We start from the raw sequence: 20,520 nt of genomic DNA on the forward strand, positions 1-20,520 counted from the left end.
GTGAAAAGATGTCTGGCATCATATGTCACTGGGAATTCCAAATGAAACACACACCTATTAGTATGACTAAAATTCCAAACACCGAGAACACCTAATGCTGACAGGGAATGTAGGCAACAGAAATTTCATTTATTGATGGTGGGAATATGAAATGCACTCACTTTGGAAGACTGTCTGGCAGTTTCTTACAAAGCTAAACATGTATAGCCTTACCATAAGATTCAGTAATCACAGTGCTAGATATTAATCTAAATAAGTTGAAAATCTATGTATACACACAAAAAAGAAACTGCACATGGACCTTTATAAAAGTCTATTTATATTTTGCAAAATTTAAAATCAATCAAGATATTCTTCAAAAAAATCCTGTGGTATATCTATAAAATGGAATAGTTAGCAACAAAAAGAAATGAGCCATCAAGCTATAAAAAAGGTAGAGGAAACAAAATGTATATTACTAAGTGAACAAGGCCTTTCTAAAAAAAAGAACTACATACTATATGATTCCATCTATATGACATTATCATTGTTGCCAAGGTTTAGGAGAGGGGAATATGAATAGACTAGTGGCCCGGTGCACAAAATTTGTGCACGGGGGAGGGTGTCCCTCAGCCCAGCCTGCACCCTCTCCAATCTGCGACCCCTCAAGGGATATCTGACTGCCCGTTTAGGCCCAATCCTAGAGAGATTGGGCCTAAACAGGCAGTCGGACATCCCTATCACACTCCTGCCTACCTGATTGTCCCTAACCACTTCTGCCTGCCAGCCTGATCACCGCCTAACCACTCCCCTGCCAGCCTGATCAATGCCTAACTGCTTCCCTGCCGGCCTGATTGTCCCTATCTTCCCTCACCTGTTGGCCTGATCGCCCACAACTGCCCTCCCCTGCCAGCCATCTTGTGGTGGCCATCTTGTGTCCCCATGGGGGCGGCCATCTTTGACCACATAGGGGCGGCCATATTGTGTGTTTGAGTGATGGTCAATTTGCATATTACCTCTTTATTATATAGGATGGGCACAGAGCAGTTTTAGGGCAGTGAAACTATTCTGTATAATATTAAAATGGTGAATGCATGAAATTATACATTTGTCAAAAGTTACAGAATTATACAACACAAAGAATGACACCTAATATAAACTATGAATAATGAAATGTTAGTAATAATGTATTAATATTGGTTTAGCAATGATAATGAATGTAACACACTAATGAAAGATGCTTCTTATTGGATATACCATATTAATGCACATTTTTAATACTGTAGGAACTGCATGAATGGAAAAAGAGATTATATGAAAAAATGTATTTTCTGCACAATTTTTCTGTAATCATAAAAGTGCTCTAAAAATTAATGTATATTAAAAAGTATTTAGAAAAAAAATGTTAGGGCTAGAATTTGAACCTAGATCAATGCAAGTTTATTGAGAAGAGAAAACCTAAAGTTGAATGCATGCAATCAGAGAAGAAATAATCAATCCACTAAAGATACATTAAAATTAAAAGAAAAAGAGTGAAGCCTAAGCAGAAAATACAAATTAGCAGAAAGAATGTGGGATTCTCAAAACAAGGGAGAAAAAATGCAGATTCCAAGGAAAGCAATTTCAACTTAATTTTTTAAAATATGTTTTTATTGATTTTTGGAGAGAGAGAAACATCAAAGTGAGAGAGAAATATTGATGGGCTGCCTCCTGCATGCCCCCTACTGGGGATGGAGACTATAACCCAGGCATGTGCCCTGACCCAAAATTGAACTGGTGACCTTTCTGTGCATGGGAAGGTGCTCAACCAACTAAGCCATACCAGCCAGGGCTCAACTTGATTTTAATAGTCAAGAGAGGCAGACAAGAAGTGTTTCTCTTTTTAAGGGATCTGTTTCTCTAAAAGAAAATAACTGGCATCAAATTCATTTAAATGAAATAAATAGCAATATGTGTCTCTCTCTAAGAGTTGGTGCTAGAGAGGGATCCACTGATTGAAAATCCTATATAATAAAAGTCTAATATGCAAATTGACTGAATGGTGGAATGACCAGCCAGTGGGGGGTGGGGCCGGCAAGCAGGTGGTGCCAGGCTAGGCAAGGTGGGTGCCAGAGGGCAGAGGGAGGGGACAGCAATCAGGGACGGCGGTGAAAGGATGATGGGGGGTGGGGCCGGAGCTGCCCCCTGGTGGTCAGTGTGCTCTCACAGGGGGAGCGCTGCTCAGCCACAAGCCAGGCTGAAGATGGGCAAGTGTTAAGGATGTCCAACTGATGGCTTAGGCCTACTCCACAGTGGGCCTAAGCCATCAGTTGGACATCCCCTGAGGGCTCCTGGACTGCAAGAGAGTGCAGGCTGGACAGAGGGACCCCTCTGCCCAAGTGCATGAATTTTCATGCACCAGGCCTTTAGTAGTATGATAAATGTCTGATAGCATTCTAAATGTAAGCAAGTTTGTAGCAATCAGGACAACAATATTTAGTAATCCAAAAAATTCAATTTCAACCTAAGTTTTATTAAATGACTAGGTATATGCATATTTCTTCATTATATCTTTAACAGGATAAAGAGTAAGTAATTTATATACTCAAGAAAACCTCATAAGATGTCTTGAAAAAGCAGGATGCTTGGTGCACAGTAGTATTCTAATGAAATAGAGCACCTTGGTATAGTCTAGTAAGGGAAACGGACTCAAATAAACAAATAAATGAAACAAAACTTCAATTACAAGTCTAGATAAAAATATATATATGGGACTGTGGATTGGGTAGTAAGACATATTTTTATAGGCCATTTTAAGTTGATATCCATCTTAGGGGCCTTGAGGAGAAGGGTGTGATATAAGAAAAATGGTAGATAGCAGTCTAGGCAGAAGGAATAGCACAAAAAAACCAAAACAAAACAATAACAACATACAAAAGGTGTGTTTGAAACATTGAGAGAATACCATTACAAGGTTCAGTATATATATTCTCTGAAATGTCAGCTGTTTTTCTTCTTAAATTAATTTTCAATTGAAAAATATTTGAGAGCCATTCACATCTATTTTTATTCTAAGTGCATAATGAATGCTAAAACAATAGTTTTATTCTCAATCATTGTATACAGTGAGGAAGGATTAATGACCTGCCATGATGCTATAAAATCATAACCTCCAGTGTATTGTAAAGGAAAATAGAGAAATGTTTGGAATCCTCGTATATTTTATGTGAGGTAAAACCAAAATAATTTCTTTTATTAAGCGTTCTATTTAACTTCTCAAGTGCCTTCCATCTATGGATACAGTCTTGTTCAGGAAAAATAATAGTACAAATATAATGTTTAAAACTTTTGAAAAGGAAAAAAAAAGGTAAATTCTCAAAATCTAGTACTTGCATTTTTTTTTATAATAAGGCATGTACTAATTGTAATTTCCTTTAAAAATCAAGCTAACCATGAGGAATATTTAGGCTATACATAGCATAATTTCTGACAAAAGAAAGCATGTTTTCCTCTGCTGAGGGAAAATACTTTTTGATACTGAAGTCTAGGAAAATATTTATGTTTCACGCTTTAATATGGGACATTGGGAAACATAATGAGCCATGTTTTTCAGAATGGCTTGCAAGAGATACAGGAATATTCAAATGGACATCTCTTAAACTGATTTTGCATGAAAAATTGAAAATATAACATGGTATCTTTGCACAAAAGTTTTTTGAATGCATTGGATTTCTAACTTTTGTGTAAGGTTTTTCCACATTTCAATTATCCTATTATTTTGGAAATCAATGAAACCCAGGGCATGCATTTAAAATATTCACAAATTATTTAGCCCAACGAATATGTGAAATTAACTTGATAAAACATACGTAAGATAAATTAAATAGTTAATGTTTTCATAGGCATCTAAGAATATGGAGATCTGTTTTCTGTAACTATTTCAGGTAACCTTTACAAAGATCTTATCTTCAGAATAAAATATCTGTATATTTAATATTTTAAGGAGCATTCAGGATGTGTGCACACTATTTTTAAATTTTTCTATATTTTTCATGACAAAATAGTTTTACAGAATTGAGAATTATTTGTAATGAAAGCCACTTTGACATTTATGCTTATTTGGGAAGAAATAACCCTTACAAAAAGAAAAAAAGAAATAATGACCTCAAACAAAATTAAAAATACGAACTCCCAGCTATTTGGAGATATGAGACTTCTCAGTAAAGAAAAAGCATAGCATTGAACAATTATTTTATCACTGAGATAACAAAGAATGGTAGGTGATGATTGGAAATAATGGAAAGTGTTAAGAGTACTGGAAAAAAAGTTCTAAATTCTACATTGCTTCTGTTAACATCTCATTGGAAAAATCAATCTATGTAACTTCTGGTTTCCTCATGTATGAAATAGGGATAATATCAGTGCATCACATGTCCATACAGATAGTAAAAGGCAAATTAGAAATATTTCCATGAAAATCCTTTGTTAAAATGAACACAATATGTAAATAATCATCTATTTTTCATATTGAAACATGAATGTATTGGTGTTTCTTTTAATAATTTACCCAGAGTGGATTACAAAAATACAATTTTAAAAAGACTAATAAATAGCAGAAGGAAGTTAAGAAATAAACTATGTATGGTCTCAATAAGATTTTCTGGAGTGATGGCTATGTTGTAATCTTGATTTTGGTGGTAGTTACATGGGTGAATTTAATTGTAAAAATTTCCCTAAATATATATAGAAGATCTTCCTTCATTTATTATATGTAAAAAAATATTGACAAAAATATTGACTGCCTTATAAAGGGACTATTTCTCTTAATATTGTCCTACCTGCCCCACCCCCTCCCCCCAAAAAAGGAAACAGAGAAAATAAGCTACTTTAAAAAAATGAGAAAAATGTAGGTGCTTTGTGTACTTGATCATACCATATCATTTTTTTAAAGAACACACCATGGAATTCTGATTAATGAAATTTTCAGAAAAACTGAAAATACGGATTTTATTAAAAAGAGATTCACATTTACATTCTTTGACTTTTTGTGCAACTGTTACCTTTTTACCACAGTTCAATAAAAAATATTTTTAGTGGCAAAACTCATACTCCCGAGTTTACATTTTGTGTCTGTCAGAGTCATTGCCCTCACATGCAACATCACGTCTGAGGCAAACAGTGACTGATGGTTTCAATTCATTTCTAGTGAAACATTCCTAAGTGTGTCTGATTGTTTTGTTTTACATTTTTTCTTAAATTTTATAAGTTACTAGAGGCCCAGTGCATGAAATTTGTGCATGGGGGTGGTGTCCCCCAGCCCAACCTGCATCCTCTCCAATCTGGGACATCCCTCTCACAATCCAGGACTGCTGGCTCCCAACTGCTCACCTGCCTGCCTTCCTGATTGCCCCTAACTGATTCTGCCTGCCAGCCTGATCACCCCCTAACCACTCCCCTGCCAGCCTGATCGATGCCTAATTGCTCCCCTGCCAGCCCGATTGCCCCTAACTGCCCTCCTTTGCAGGCCTAGTCCCCGCCAACTGCTCTCCCCTGCAGGCCTGGGTCCCCCCCTACTGCCCTTCCCTGCAGGCAGGCCCGGTCGCCCCCAACTTCCCTCCTCTGCCGGCCTGGTCACCCCTAACTGCCCTCCACTGCAGGCTTGATCGCCCCCCAACTGCCCTCCCTTGCAGGCCTGGTCCCTCCCAACTGTCCTCCCCTGCTGGCTTGATCGCCCACAACAGCCCTCTCTGCAGGCCTGGTCCCTCCCAACTGCCATCTTGTGGCAGCCATCTTCTGTCCACATGGGGCAGCCATCTTTGACCACATGGGGGCAGTCATCTTGTATATTGGAGTGATGGTCAATTTGCATATTACTCTTTTATTATATAGGATAGGGCTTAATTGAAGCAAGTATAAAACAGGTCAACATTAAAAAAAACCCAAAAATGTTAAAGAACAGGCAAACAAGTATAACCCATTCTAAGACAATAACACTTTCAATCTAGACTTTTATGTAAGAAATAATGAGATGATCTAAGATTTGATGCTTTTCTAATTACTTTGTTAAATAATAAAAATTATCTTTAAGTATGTTTCCACACAGCTCTGTGAATAAAATTAAAGATATTTTATGCATGGCTATACCAAATTATAAAATTCTGGGCTGCCATGGTTATAAGAAATGCCTTAATATCTGCACTGAGAATACCATCAAGGGTGTTATGACTTGAATTGTGTGCCCGTAAAAGATCTTGAAGTCCTAACCCTCTGTAACTCAAAATGTGGCCTCCTTTGAAAATAGGGACTTTAAAGAGGTAATGACGTTAAAGTGAGGATGTTAATCTAGTATGACTGTTGGGCCTTAATCTAAAATGGCTGACATTTTTACCAAAAAAAAGGAAAATTTGGAAAGAGAGCTAGACATGCACATAGGAAAAATGGCATGAGAAGATGAAGGCAGAGACTGAAATGATCCATTAGAAGTTAAGGAATACCAAATACTGCCATAGGGAACTAACACAGCAGGTGCATAGTGACCTTTTTTTAAGGTGGGAAACAACCAGGAGCTTAATTTATTCTGAAAAATAGCATGGTTTCCAGATAACACTGTATTTCAGTTCACCGCTTTCTTTTATGCTTTCAACACAACTTCCATGAAGTAAGAGAGTTCATTTATTCATTCAAAAATAGTTTTTAATATCTTTTCAGTTTATCACTCATCCACAGATAATATAATACCGTGTCACAGTAACATAAGAACCTCTCATTACAAGAAACAGGGATTTTCCCCTTCTCTTTTCTGTGCTATTGTTACAAAAAACAATTTTACTTAACTAGTGAATTCTGAAGCCTATTTGTAAAATTATAATTGGTCATAGGATGTATTCATCTGTCAAAAAAAACATACTTATTCCTTGGGTTACTTTTTGATAAAATTGGAACCCTGTCAAGTTCCAACCTTTCCATTGAGAAAAAGGAATAACTCTTTAATCACTCAGGGATCAGTCAGAACTACTGTGGAGGCTGCTCCCATTGAGAACTGAGGAGTAGTCAGTGGCAATATATGTATGATTTTATATTAAAATCAAGACCAGTTAAAAGTAATAAAAAACACAGATTTGAAGTCACATAGACCTTGGTTTGATAGATTCACCACTTTTTAACACTGACTTTACCTTAGTTACTAAAAATATCTAAATTTTGATTCTCACATATATAAAGCATCACTAAGATATTTTGTTGTAACATAAATAATATTATATAGAAGTGTTTGGTAAAAATAGTCTAGTTAATTGTTTTGTGAATATAATAGTAAATCTGTCCAAGAGATAATTGCATAAAATCTGCCCAAATCTTGAATGCTGACACATTTTAATCCATCAATGTCATTTCTAGGAATTTATTGTATAAACATACAGACGTATGCATGAAAAGAGCCACATATAATTAATTTTCCCAAACAATACTTTATAATTGTATAATATTAAATATTGCCTAAATGGCCATTATATTATATCCATAAAATAAAATATGGTGTAACTACCCAAAAGAGAGGTAAAAGATTCACATACCAACATATATGTTGTTCATAATTAAGGTGCTTATAAAGGAAAAAAATCTTCCATTTGCTAAAGGTGAATATTGTACCATAGATTGCTGTTTTCTGGATTAAAATTCTGCAATGATTTACTCTTACATTAGCACTTATTTTACATTTACCATTAGCATTTTGGGCTCTATGCATAAGCAAAAAATAAAATAAATATCTCCAACAATACACCAGAATTTTGTAGTTTTCATTTAATATATTAAATGCATATAAATTACATTTCAAATATTTTTAAGTTATATCCATTACAATTTTTAAAACACCCTTAGTAAAATATAGAAAATGCCAATGCATAGTATTTCATACTCTAAGGCATCTAACACGACTTTGCATGAATTATAAACTGAAGAAAAGAAACAAAATTCATATGGTCAACTGGGGGAAAACCTTCATGCTGTTTGAAGGTCTATTTTGTAGTGTCCCATAAGAAAAGCAGGCCAAAGCATCTACACGGATGCCAATTACACCGGCAGCAAAGGAATCAGATGCTGTTGGCAAAACATGCTCCAGAGTGTGGCATCTGGGTCCTTTAACTGCCATACAGAGCCCCATCTGTAGCTAAAGCTGTTGACTCTGCTTTGGGGTAAGAAAAATCAGAAATAAAGAAGGCAGTTAAATTCTAAACCGTGCCAGGAATGGCAGAAGGCAGGCTGCAGTCAGCATTCAAATTACATCCCTAGCCCAATTTGCTTTTTAATGTCTTGAAACTGTATAAACACTAAACTATGTTAACTCCAGTAGTTTAGTGAAGAGTTTAGAGATGAGCACATGTAGGTGGTTCAGTAACTTAGGAAACACAGATCACCTAAACAGATTTGATATTCCAACAAAAATATTATTTTTCCTAACATTTTTCCTCTCAAAGAATATAGCCATATGGTGAATAAAATACAATTCTCATTCAATGTATTAAAATATGTTATTTTAAGAATTCATTATGGTATATAATGTGAATTCTCACAAATAGTATGAAATTTACGAATTTTCTTTTTGATTTTTAATGTTTTCTTAGACTGACATTTCACAAAATGCAGATAGTCATTGCATTTTTTACTGAGACTTCTGACATTTTTACCCAATTGAAATTTGTGGGAAAGCTTCAGAGAGTCTTAAAACTTAATTAATAAACTTGCTTAATTACAAAAGAATAAGGTAAGCTCCTTTTAATGTTCTTCATTTGCTGTATCTATAAATATGTAGAACGGAATGAGTTGCTATCTATATAGTTCCATGGATTCATCATTTGTAGATTGCTGCTCTTCTCTGATTTATACATATGTATTTTAAAACAAGATAGATGTTGGGAATAATAAAAACTAGTAATATTTAAGAAACAGACTCAGAGATGCAGAGAACAGACTGATGGTTGCCAGAGAAGAGGAGTATTGGGAGGATGGGTAAAAAAAGAGAAAGGATTAGGAAGTACAAATTAGTAGTTATAAAATAGTCACTGGATGTGAAAGCATAGTACAGTCAATAATCCTATCTAATAATAGACAAATATGCAAATTGACCATACCTCTGATACACCCACAAGTCACGCCCACCATCCAATCAGAGCGAGCATGCAAATTAACCCAAACCAAGATGGCTACAGCCACAGAGAGCAAGGTTTCCTAGGTAACAGAGGAAGCCAAGCTTTCTGCCTGCCCTTTCCAGGCCTAAGCCTCCACTCAAGCTACAAAGTTTCAATTATAGAAGGTAAACAAATTCAAACAAATGGGGGCAGAATGGAGCTTGAGAGAGCAGGCCAGGGTTGCCGCTGGCAACAGGGGAAGCAAAGCTTTCCGCATACCCTGGCTGGGCCCACCCGCTTAAGGCAACAAAGTTTCAATTATAACCCCAACATAAATGGCTGCCGGCCTCGGAGGGAGCCCCAGGCTTGGCTTGCCTCCGCTCCAGGCTACAAAGTTTCAATTGTAGAAGGAAAATAAATTCTAGATACCAGGGCCTCCCCTTGGGTTACCAGGGGGTGTGGCCGGCCTGCAAACCACCATAGGCCCCTCGCTCAGGCCACCCCACACCCCAAGGGAAACCCCACCTGATCCGGGACACCCTTCAGGGCAAACCAGCTGGCTCCCACCCCAGTACCAGGCCTCTATCCTATCTAATAAAAGAGTACTATGCAGATTGATCATCACTGCAACACACAATATAGCTGCTCCCATGTGGTCAAAGATCCTGCCCCCATGTGGTCACAAGATGGCCACCACAGATGGCCAGCAGGAGAGGGCAGTTGGGAGGCACCCGGCCTGCAAGGGAGGGCAGTTGAGAAGGACCAGGCCTGCAAGGGAGGGCAGTTGAGAGGGACCAGGCTTGCAAGAAAGGGCAGTTGGAGGTGATCAACCCCTGCAGGAGAGGGCAGTTAGAAGTGACCAGGCCGGCAGAGGAGGGAAGTTGGGGGCAAACAGGCTGGCAGCAGAGTGGTTAGGGGGTGATCAGGCTGGCAGGCAGAAGCAGTTAGGGGCAATCAGGAAGGCAGGCAGGCAAGCAGTTGGGAGCCAGCAGTCCTGGATTGTGAGAGGGATGTCCGACTGCCCGTCTAGGTGGGATCGGGCCTAAACGGGCAGTTGGACATCCCTCGAGGGGTCCCAGATTGGAGAGGGTACAGGCTGGGCCGAGGGACAACCCCCCTCCGTGCATGAATTTCGTGCACTGGGCTTCTAGTATTATAATAACTATGCATGGTGCCAGATTGCTACTTGAAATACTGAGGGATCGCTCTGTAAAGTGTATGACTGTCTAACCACTATATATCCTAGGTCCAGACTTTCTGACTCTAGAACCCATGTTTTCTCTCTATCTCATTCTTACCTGCTCTTGCTCTCTCTCTTATAAGTAATATAAAATATAATTTGGTACAGTCACTTCAGTAATGGTGAAGAAAAGGCTTCTAAAAATGTACTGTTCTATTAAAAAAAATAAGAAAACTGGCAGACAAACAAAAGAACATATTCAGAACTCTGGAAATAAACTAAAAGCTTGCAAAAATCTGAGCAGGTTTTACTTAAGAAAAAAGGCTGACTCTCATGCTCACAGTCATTTTGTGGTGGTTTAACTTGTATTTCCATCTCCCTATCCCAAGTTATGTAATAGTCTTGAAAACGACAACTTTGCAATAATGAATCTGTGAAACCTGGAGGCCTAGCAGTCACAGAGGAGGCAGTACAGGTTTAGAGCTTACACTTAAGATTCTTCTCTGAGAATGTCACTATTTCATTGGTCTGGCAGCTCTCTGAAAGGTTCTATTCTCAGGAATTGACTTTATTTGACCCAAGTGAAACCTAACTCTGTTCAACAATCCTTATAAGGATTTATTCACAACAATCAGTTGTGATTGCTTAACCTTGCAGCTGTTTGAGGTGACGATTCCAGTTGAGGCTAACAAGATGCTGATCAATATACTTAAAAGTAAAAGTTGGAATGAAATGTTCATAGAGGTCTTTGAAAAGCTAAACATATTCCTGGGAAACTAGAAGACACAACATATAGTCTAATCACAGGCCTAAGAAATACATGGAAGACCTTATCTGACTGACCTTGAGGCTCTGTGTAAGCGGTAGTGAAGAGGAAGATGAAATTATAAACTGCCTGGCTGAGTGTTGAATTTGTTCCTCAACACAGACACACTGGTTCCCTCAGTGGAAGCTGGAGACTTATTTGTTAAAGGAAATTGAGAAAATATTGTTAAATCATTAGCTGACAACTAAGGTAGCCAAGCCGAGACTACAATAGCCACACATGACAAAAAATACATAATTTATAAAACTATTGCAGAAAAATCACTAAACAAACAACAGCAAAGGGAAATAAATAAATAAATACAGTAACAACTGGAAATGGCCTGTTCTAATGTCCAGATTTGTCACATTATATTATTTAAAAGGTCAAGTGTTCATAAAAAATATGTCATATAAAAACAGAAAAGTATAGCCTACACACAGGAATAAATGCAATAAATAAAAACTGTCTCTGAGGAATCCTGGGTATTGGAGTTAATTGAAAATATATTAAATAGGTAAAATAACTATGCCACCAAATTCATAACCTAGAAGAAATGGACACGTTCTTAGAAACATATCTTTCCAGACTGAATTATGAAGAACTGGAAAATCTAAATAGACCAATCAACTGTGAGGAAATGGAAACAACCATAAAAAACCTCCCAAAAAGTAAAAGTACCATATATTTTTTATCCAATCATCTATTAAAGAACACTTCAGTTGTTTCTGTGCCATGGCTACCTTGAATAATGCTGCATTGAACATATTGGCACATATTTATGGCTTTAATAGGGAATCCTACCAAACATTTAATAAAGATTTGATACCTATCCTTCTCAAACTCTTCCAAAAAATTGATGAAGAAGCAATAATTTCTAACACATTTTATGAGGCCCACATTGCCTATATCAAAACATGGCAAGGATAATAGAGAAAAAGAAACTTACAGCCCAATATCTCTAATGAATACAAATGAAAAAATCTTAACAACATTCTAGCAAATCAAATAACACAACACATTTAAAAAAAGAATACATCACAATCAAGTGGGGTTTCATTCCAGTGGCAACGGAATGGTTCAACATACACAAATTGATCACTGTGATATACCACAGTAATAAAATAAAGAATACAAATTATATAATTATATCAATAGATATAGAAAAAAGCATTTGGCAGATACATCTATTTATGATCAAAACACTAAAAAAGTGGATATTAAAGAAAAGTAGCTCAACATAGTAAAGACCATAAATGACAAACCCTCTGCTAATAGCATACTCAATGGTGAAAACTGAAAGCTTTTCCTCTGAGACCAGGAACAAGACAAGGCTATACGCTCTCACCACTGTTATGCAACATAGTACTGAAAGCCCTTACCAGAGCAATCAAGCAAGAGAAAGGAGTAAAAGGCATCCAAACTGGGAATGAAGAAGTAAAATAGTCACTTTTTGCAGACCACATGATTCTTCACATAGAAAACCCTAAGGACTTCACCAAAATACTATTAGAAACAAACAAATACAGTAGAGTTGCCGGATACAAAATGGACATACAACAATGCATTGCATTTCTATACATTAACAATTAAATTTCAGAAAAAAATTACTCCATTCGCAGTTGTAACAAAAATAATAAAATACCTAGAAATAAACATAACAAAGGCTGTGAAGAACCCACACACTGAAAACTATAACATTTTTTAAATAATTGAAGAGGACACAAAGAAATGGAAAGATATCCTGTGTTCATGGATTGGAAAAATCAATGTAACTAAAATGGTCATATTACCCAAAGCAAAATACCGATTTAATCTCCACCAGAATCCCAATGGAATATTTTATTTTTAAATATATTTTATTGATTTCAGACAGGAAGGGAGATGGAGAGAGAGATAGAAACATTAATGTTGAGAGATAATCTTTGACTGGCTGCCTCCTGCATGCCCCCCACTGGGAATTGAGCCTGCCCCCCAGCATGTGTCCTAGCCAGGAATCGAACTATGACCTCCTGGTTCATAGGTGGATGCCCAACCCTGAGCAATGCAGGCCTGGCCCAATAAAATTTTTAAAGAGAAATAATCAGATTTGTATGGAACTACAAGACTCCAAATAGCTAAAGCAATCCTAAAGGGGAGATTGGGGAAGCCAGAGGTATCACATTACTTAATTTTAAATTATACTACAAAGCAACAATAATCAAAACAGCATGGTAATAGGCAAAGAAAGAGACATACAAAGTAATAAAGCAGAATTGAAAGCCCAGAGATGAACCCATACGTGTATAGGCAAATAATCTGCAACAAAGGAATTTTCTCCAGAACATGCAATGGAAAAAAGAAAGTCTCTTCAATAAATGGTGCTGAGAAAATTGAAAAGCCACATGTAAGAGAATGAAACTAGAATGCTATTGGTCACCATACACAAAAAATGAACTCAAAATGGGTCAAAAACCTACATTTGCAAACACCTCTGATAAGGGGTTAATATTAAAAATATATAAAGAACTCATACAAAAACAAAAAATGAAACATTAAAACACACACACAGACATACACACACAAAAAACACACACAATCTATTTAAAAAGTGGGCGGAGGCCCTGAACAGACGTTTCTCCCAAGAAGACATATAAATGAAAAGATGCTAAAATTCACAAGCTATCAGGAAAATGCAAATCAAAACTACAATGAGATAATACTCACACCTGTTAGAATGGCTATCATCAACAAGACAAGTGTAAGTGTTGGAGAGGTTCAGGAGAAAAAGGAACCCTCATACACTGCTGATGGGAATGTAAACAGTACAACCACTTTGGAAAACAGGAAAGAGGTTTCTAAAAATTTACCCATGCTGTTTTGATTATTGTTGCTTTGTAAGAATAGAGTTACCTCCTCTGGATATCTACCCCCAAAATTTGAAAATATTTATTCAAAAATAAATATGTGCCAATATGTTCAATGCAGCATTATTCAAGGTAGCCATGGCACAGAAACAACTGAAGTGTTCTTCAATAGATAATTGGATAAATAACATATGGTGCATATATACAATGGAATGCTATTCAACCAGAAGGAAAGATAAAATACTGTACTGCCATTTCTGACAACAGAGATAGATCATAAGATATCATGCTAAGCAAAATAAGTCATGTATGGGATATAAAACTAAAAACAACAAAAGAGATAGAAGAAGATATAAACAAGTGTAAGAATATACTGTGTTCATGGATTGATAGAATTAACATCATTAAAATGTCCATTAATACCCAAAGCAATTTATAGATTCAATGCAATCCCCATTAAAATATCAAGGGCATATTTCACAGACCTAAAACAAACTCTCCAAAAATTCATCTGGAATAAAAAGACCCCAAATAGCCACAGCAATCCTGAGAAAGAACAAAGTTGGAGGGATCACAATACCAGATATCAAGCTATAATACAGAGCCATTGTTTTCAAAACTGCCTGGTACTGGCACAAGAACAGACATATAAACAAATGGAACAAAACAGAAAATCTAGAAATCTACTCAAATAATGCTCAATTAATATTTGACAAAGGAGGTAAGAACATACAAAAGTCAAGACAGTTTCTTCAATAAATGGTGTTGGGAAAGTTGTACAGATACTTGCAAAAAAATAAAACTAGACCACCAACTTACACCATACACAAAAATAAACTCAAAATAGATAAAGGACTTAAATGTAAGATGGGAAACCATAAAAATCTTAGAAGAAGCCATAGGCACCAAAATAGCAGACATTTGTCATAGCAATATCTTTACCTATACACTCCTATGGCAATGGAAACTAAGGAAAAAATAAACAAATGGGACAATTCTATATAATAAAAGCCTAATATGCTAAGTGTCTGGTTGGCTGTTCAACCAATCAAAGCTTAATATGCTAATGATATGCTAAGGTGCTCAACTGCTCACTGTGATGTGCACTGACCACCAGGGGGAAGACGCTCTGACCAGTAGGTTAGCTTGCTTCTGGGGTCTGGCCAATCGGGACTGAGCGAGACAGGCCAGACATGCCTTGGAGCCTTCTTGCGCCCCTTCCCAGCCCCGATCATGTACTGGTGGGGTCTCTCAGCCTGGCCTGCACCCTCTGGCAATCCGGGACCCCTTGGTGGATGTCAGAGAGCCTGTTTCAACCCGATCCTGCAGGCCAGGATGAGGGACCCCACTGGTGCATGAATTCGTGCACTGGGCCTCTAGTATCAGAATAAAAAGCTTCTGCACAGCAAAAGAAACATCAACAAAACAACAAGAAAACCCACTGTATGGGAGAACATATTTTCCAATGCTATCTCAGATAAGGGTTTAGTCTCCAAAATTTATAGGGAACTCATACAACTTAATAAAAGGAAGATAAACAACCCAATCAAAAAATGGGCAAAGGACCTACATAGACACTTTTCGAAAGAGGACATTCAGAAGGCCAAGAGACATTTGAAAACATGCTCAAAGTCACTAATCATCAGAGAGATGCAATCAAAACGACAATGAGATACCATCTCACACCTGTCAGAATGGCTATCATCAACAAATCGACAAACGACAAGTGCTGGCAAGGATGTGGAGAAAAAGGAACTGCACTGCTTGTGGGAATGCAGACTGGTGCAGCCACTGTGGAGAACAGTATGGAGTTTCCTCAAAAAAAATTAATAATGGAACTCCCAGTAGACGCAGTGATCCCACTTCTGGGAATATATTTCAAGCAACCAGAAACACCAATCAGAAATGACATATGCACCACTATGTTCATAGCAGCACACTTTACAATAGCTGAGATTTGGAAACAGCCTAAGTGCCCATCAGCAGATGAGTGGATTAAAAATCAGTGGTACATGTCCATAATAGAATACTATGCTACTATAAAAAAAGAAGGAACTTTTATCATTTGCAAGAGCATGGATGGACCTGGAGAGCATTATGCTAAGTGAAATAAGCCAGTCGGAGAAAGATAACTATCACGTGATTTCACTCATATGGGGATATAATGAACAACATAGAGCATATTTCACAGACCTAAAACAAAGAGATGAACCCATACATGTATAAGCAAATAATCTGCAACAAAGGAGTTTTCTTTGTTGGGGTGGTGGTGGGGGAATGAGACATATGTAATACTTTAAACAATAAAAAAATAAAGAAAGAAAAGAAAAAATGCAACACAATTTCTTAGAAATAAAATCAGTAATCTATCAAAAATCTGCTGGCTGGTGTTGCTCAATGGTTGAGTGTCAATTTATGAACCAGGAAGTCATACTTCGATTCTGGGTCAGGGCACATGCCTGGGTTGCAGGCTCGATCCCCAGTAGGAGGCGTGTAGAAGGTAGCTGATCAATGATTCTCATCATTGATGTTTCCATCTCTCTCCCCCTCTCCTTCCTCTCTGAAATCAATAATATCTTTTTAAATCTAAAGAATTATAAAATGACTAAGAAAGTTTGTGTTAATTTAAATGGCAGAGAGTTTTGACACATTTATAAATTTAAGTCATTAAGAGTTCACAATTAGTGATGTCAGAGTTGTCTAGAAAGTCTGATTATGTTTCATGAATATTAAAAATAAAGTATATTTATAGTTTTTTTTGCTTGTCTTGTTTTATATCTTTAAGATCCGTATAGCAAATAGCAGTATTTTATCTAAATTAAAGTACTGTCATGTTAGATAATAATTTAATATTTTAATGCTCTCATTCTGTTTGATACACATAATGAAAATAACATATTTTGCACCAATAGGTGGACAAATATTAGTGACATATTTCACATAAACACACACACACACATACATATTTATTTTTTACACATATGTATGACATTGTATTTTGCTAAAGAGGAGCAACTTACATCCAGGCTATCCAGGAGTTATCTAGTACTAAAATCTAGCTTTACAGCTAGTAATTGGTATTGTGTTGAACATTTCAACATACAATTGCATAGAAAATGAGACAGGACTGCTCTGCAATCCTGATGAATTATAACAAAAACAAGCCTACTCCATAATTATATTCAAATACAGACAAAAACATGAGCATTATCTATACCACAAATATGCCCCAATCATAGCTAGTATAAATGATTGCTGCCTCTTTAAACATTTTGGCTTTTAGTATAAATGATTGCTGCCTCTTTAAACATTTTGGCTTTTATCTCTGTCCAGTCTTGCATCCTTCTAGGTAAGATGTATTATGAACCAAATCATATAATTACTTTCACTTCCTGGCAATATTCAACCGAGGCCAATGTCCTGCTTTCTTAAACCTTCCCCCAAATTACATGTCACAGCTCAAACCTCCAAGTCCGTTCCAGCACCCTTTTACAGAGGTGCCCTGTGGATTTACACGGGGTGTGTTCTCCCTCTGGACAATGAATTAGAAGCCCAATTTGTTCCAGTTGTGTTCCTGCTGGTGTTTGTCTGGAGGCGATAGTGTGAGTGCACACATACTCAAATGCAAAAGAAAGTTGTTTTTAGTAATTAAGAAAGAACCGAAATTAAAATGTATATATCAGAGTCTCTGAAAAAGAAACTGGAAAATTCATATTCTATACTGTAGACTACAACTAGTAGTTATTTAGGGAAAATAAAGTAAACATATATATCCACGGAGCTTTTTCCTAGCATAACAAAAGTTGATTCTTTCTCCCACTGCATAGACAAGCAGTTAATATTAATTTGTGATATATCAATATCACAAAAAATATCTCTGGGGTTTTACATTTTTGTATATTTTAAACTAATACCAACTATTAACACAGTGAGTTTTTATAATATTACCAAGAGTATTCATTTGTTCTTCCTGTCACTGAAATATCAATCTGGCTATTGCCAATTATTTTAGAATTCTATTTTAATGAAATGAACTGACAACTATGACTAATCTGACTTTTATGTCCCATTTCAGTCACCAAAAGTAAGAGTGTGAAAACTCTTACATGCTTCAGATGATCCAGAATTCTCAAGGGTAATCATAAGACAAAAGAGAGTGTATGAGTTATTTTGGAGGGCACCTTGAAATCATTTTGAATTGTCCCTGAAAAGCAATCATCTAAGTATATTTATAGTCAATTAATCGGCTTCTGTGACAAGAAAAAAACACATTTCAGTCACAAAACACCTGGTTTTGCATTCCCTAGAGAGAACTTGTGTATACCAAACAAGCCAAAGGATGAGTTAATCAATATACATTTGGTTATTAAACACTTGAATAATCAATAGCTATTCAGAATATCTATTTAGAGTTTCTTTAAACTTTTCATCTAAAAAAGAACTAATATAGTAATTTGATTTTACAATGTGGATACTCTATATTGTAAAATGTAGCAGTAATTTGACTAAAGTAATCCAAACTCATGAAAATTTCTAGGTTACATATTGGAAGTTAAAATCAATGGACCCACAAAGGAGTCATATTGTAGCATTCATTTAGCATGGATGGAAGTATCTAAAACAATGCTGAGATGGCAAAAATATGTTTTGAAGAAGTAAATGCATCTGTTATGTGTGCCACATCAGGAAATTGCATCTCCAAATTAAAAAGAATTTATTACTTGAAATATATTAATTCATTAAATATGTATTTAATAATATGGTATAAATTTAAGTTGGACATTATGTTTATTTGATACATTTTATATATTTTAACATGTTTGGCATTATAACATAGTTAGCACCTCTATTATGTCACATAATAATAATTTCTTTTGCGTGGTAAGAATAATTAAGATCCAATCCAGTAGTTCCCAACCTTTTTTGGCCATGCCCCATCTAAGTATCTCTAAAATCCTGATTCCCCCCATGACATATAATTCTTATTATTCAAAAAGTGAACTCCTATTCATGTGCAGGAAGCCTAAAAGACCATTAACTTGGTCTAAACAAGCTTCTAAAGACCATGGCATCCATGAAAGAGAAAAATAAAATGATGAAAAGACAGTTGAAGTACTGAGGAAGAAATTACTAAGAAATTGTTAAAAAAATAATAATAATATGAAGTGATATAAAAAATACCAAATAAAGTTTCAAAACATATAATACAGAACTAAAATGCATAAATATGTTATCATATATATTTATATACTGTATATGAGGCCTCTAGCACCATAAGAAATGCAAAAAATCACTATTCATAACTCATTCTCAAATTACCCCCTTAAAAATCAAATGGCCTCCCTACGGATCTTGTGCCCACGTTGGGAACCACTGATCTAATCTTTTAACAAGTTGGATGATTATAATGTTGTTGTCAATATTCACTACACTGTACACTAGAACTCCATGGCTTATATATCTACTCTTTGCAAGTCTGTACCCTTATACACACCTTTCCTATGCCTCCAAGCCTTCCTCGGGTAACCACCATTTTACTCTGTGTTTTAATGGGATTATTACTGTTTTAACTTGAAATTTGGTATACATAAATTTCAAATGAATGAGACCCTATTTTGCCAGAAAATGGTTCTTCATCTTGGAATAGTTATTTTAATTAAGTGGATGTAATGTGAAAATAATGTCTGGATGCCACTCAAGGACATTGAGCACTCCAAGGAATTTCACGAAGAAAACGATAAATATATTACTCATCAGTAGCTTTTGTAAAGGTCAGTACAGGTGGAATTGTTCTCACAAGGATTCATTTTGCAGTCATTGGATTCTTGTTCATGAAAATTTCCTTCCCAACCTGACAGGCGTACACACTGGTAGCTCTAAGGGAGTAATATAAAAATTATAAAACCTCTAGGTGTGTTTTACTATTAAGCCTAGAATCCAGATATTACTCCTGGCTATTTTGATTTCTTGGTCAATTTATACGTTTTACAAGTTTTATAGAATATCAATACATCTCTCAAGTTACTTTTACCACAGTTTAAAAACTGTATAAACAGTATCCATTAGTACGTAATTCAATAAATATTTGCAGCATATCAATAAAGTCTATATAAGATATAAAAATATTTGTGAATTATGCTCACAATACAGAACTATTGACTTTGTTAAATGTCCTAATATAAAAATAGTGTATTAGTAATATGATGGTAGCGATTTAAACTAAGCTAAATACACAATTCAGCAAATAGTTCACAAGTTGAAAGAAATACAACTATGACAAATGAACCTTCTGTCAGCTTTGTGGCATTAGCTACAAATAATTAACCTAGATAAATCAGTAATGTTGGTTGATTGAAATTATAAAACTTTTCATATTATTTTTCTAAAGTATAGAAAAATAATATTTAAAATACTAAAAGTAAAATTTTGCTTTCCCAGGTTTGAGCAAACAAACAAACAAAAGAACCTAAAATTACTGTGGGGTAATAATTTATATATTAAAATATTTTGGAAGAATACTGCTCTTTGACAATACAGCAGGATTTGGGCTCCTACATTTAAAGACTCTAGATTTAGTATTATAAAACTTTTAAAAACAATGTTAGC

At 35.8% G+C, this 20,520-nt stretch overlaps 1 protein-coding gene across 1 annotated transcript in view; it reads right to left on the reverse strand.

Annotated features, from left to right (window-relative positions):
• EYS (eyes shut homolog) overlaps positions 1–20,520 on the reverse strand; it is a 1,391,558-nt gene that overhangs the window by 972,022 nt on the left and 399,016 nt on the right. Inside the window, 1 exon segment of the mRNA XM_054722350.1 lies at positions 19,651–19,790. Coding sequence (XP_054578325.1) covers positions 19,651–19,790 — 140 coding nt within the window.

The sequence above is a fragment of the Eptesicus fuscus genome, chromosome 10, assembly GCF_027574615.1.
Source record: "Eptesicus fuscus isolate TK198812 chromosome 10, DD_ASM_mEF_20220401, whole genome shotgun sequence".
Taxonomy (NCBI): Eukaryota; Metazoa; Chordata; class Mammalia; order Chiroptera; family Vespertilionidae; genus Eptesicus; species Eptesicus fuscus.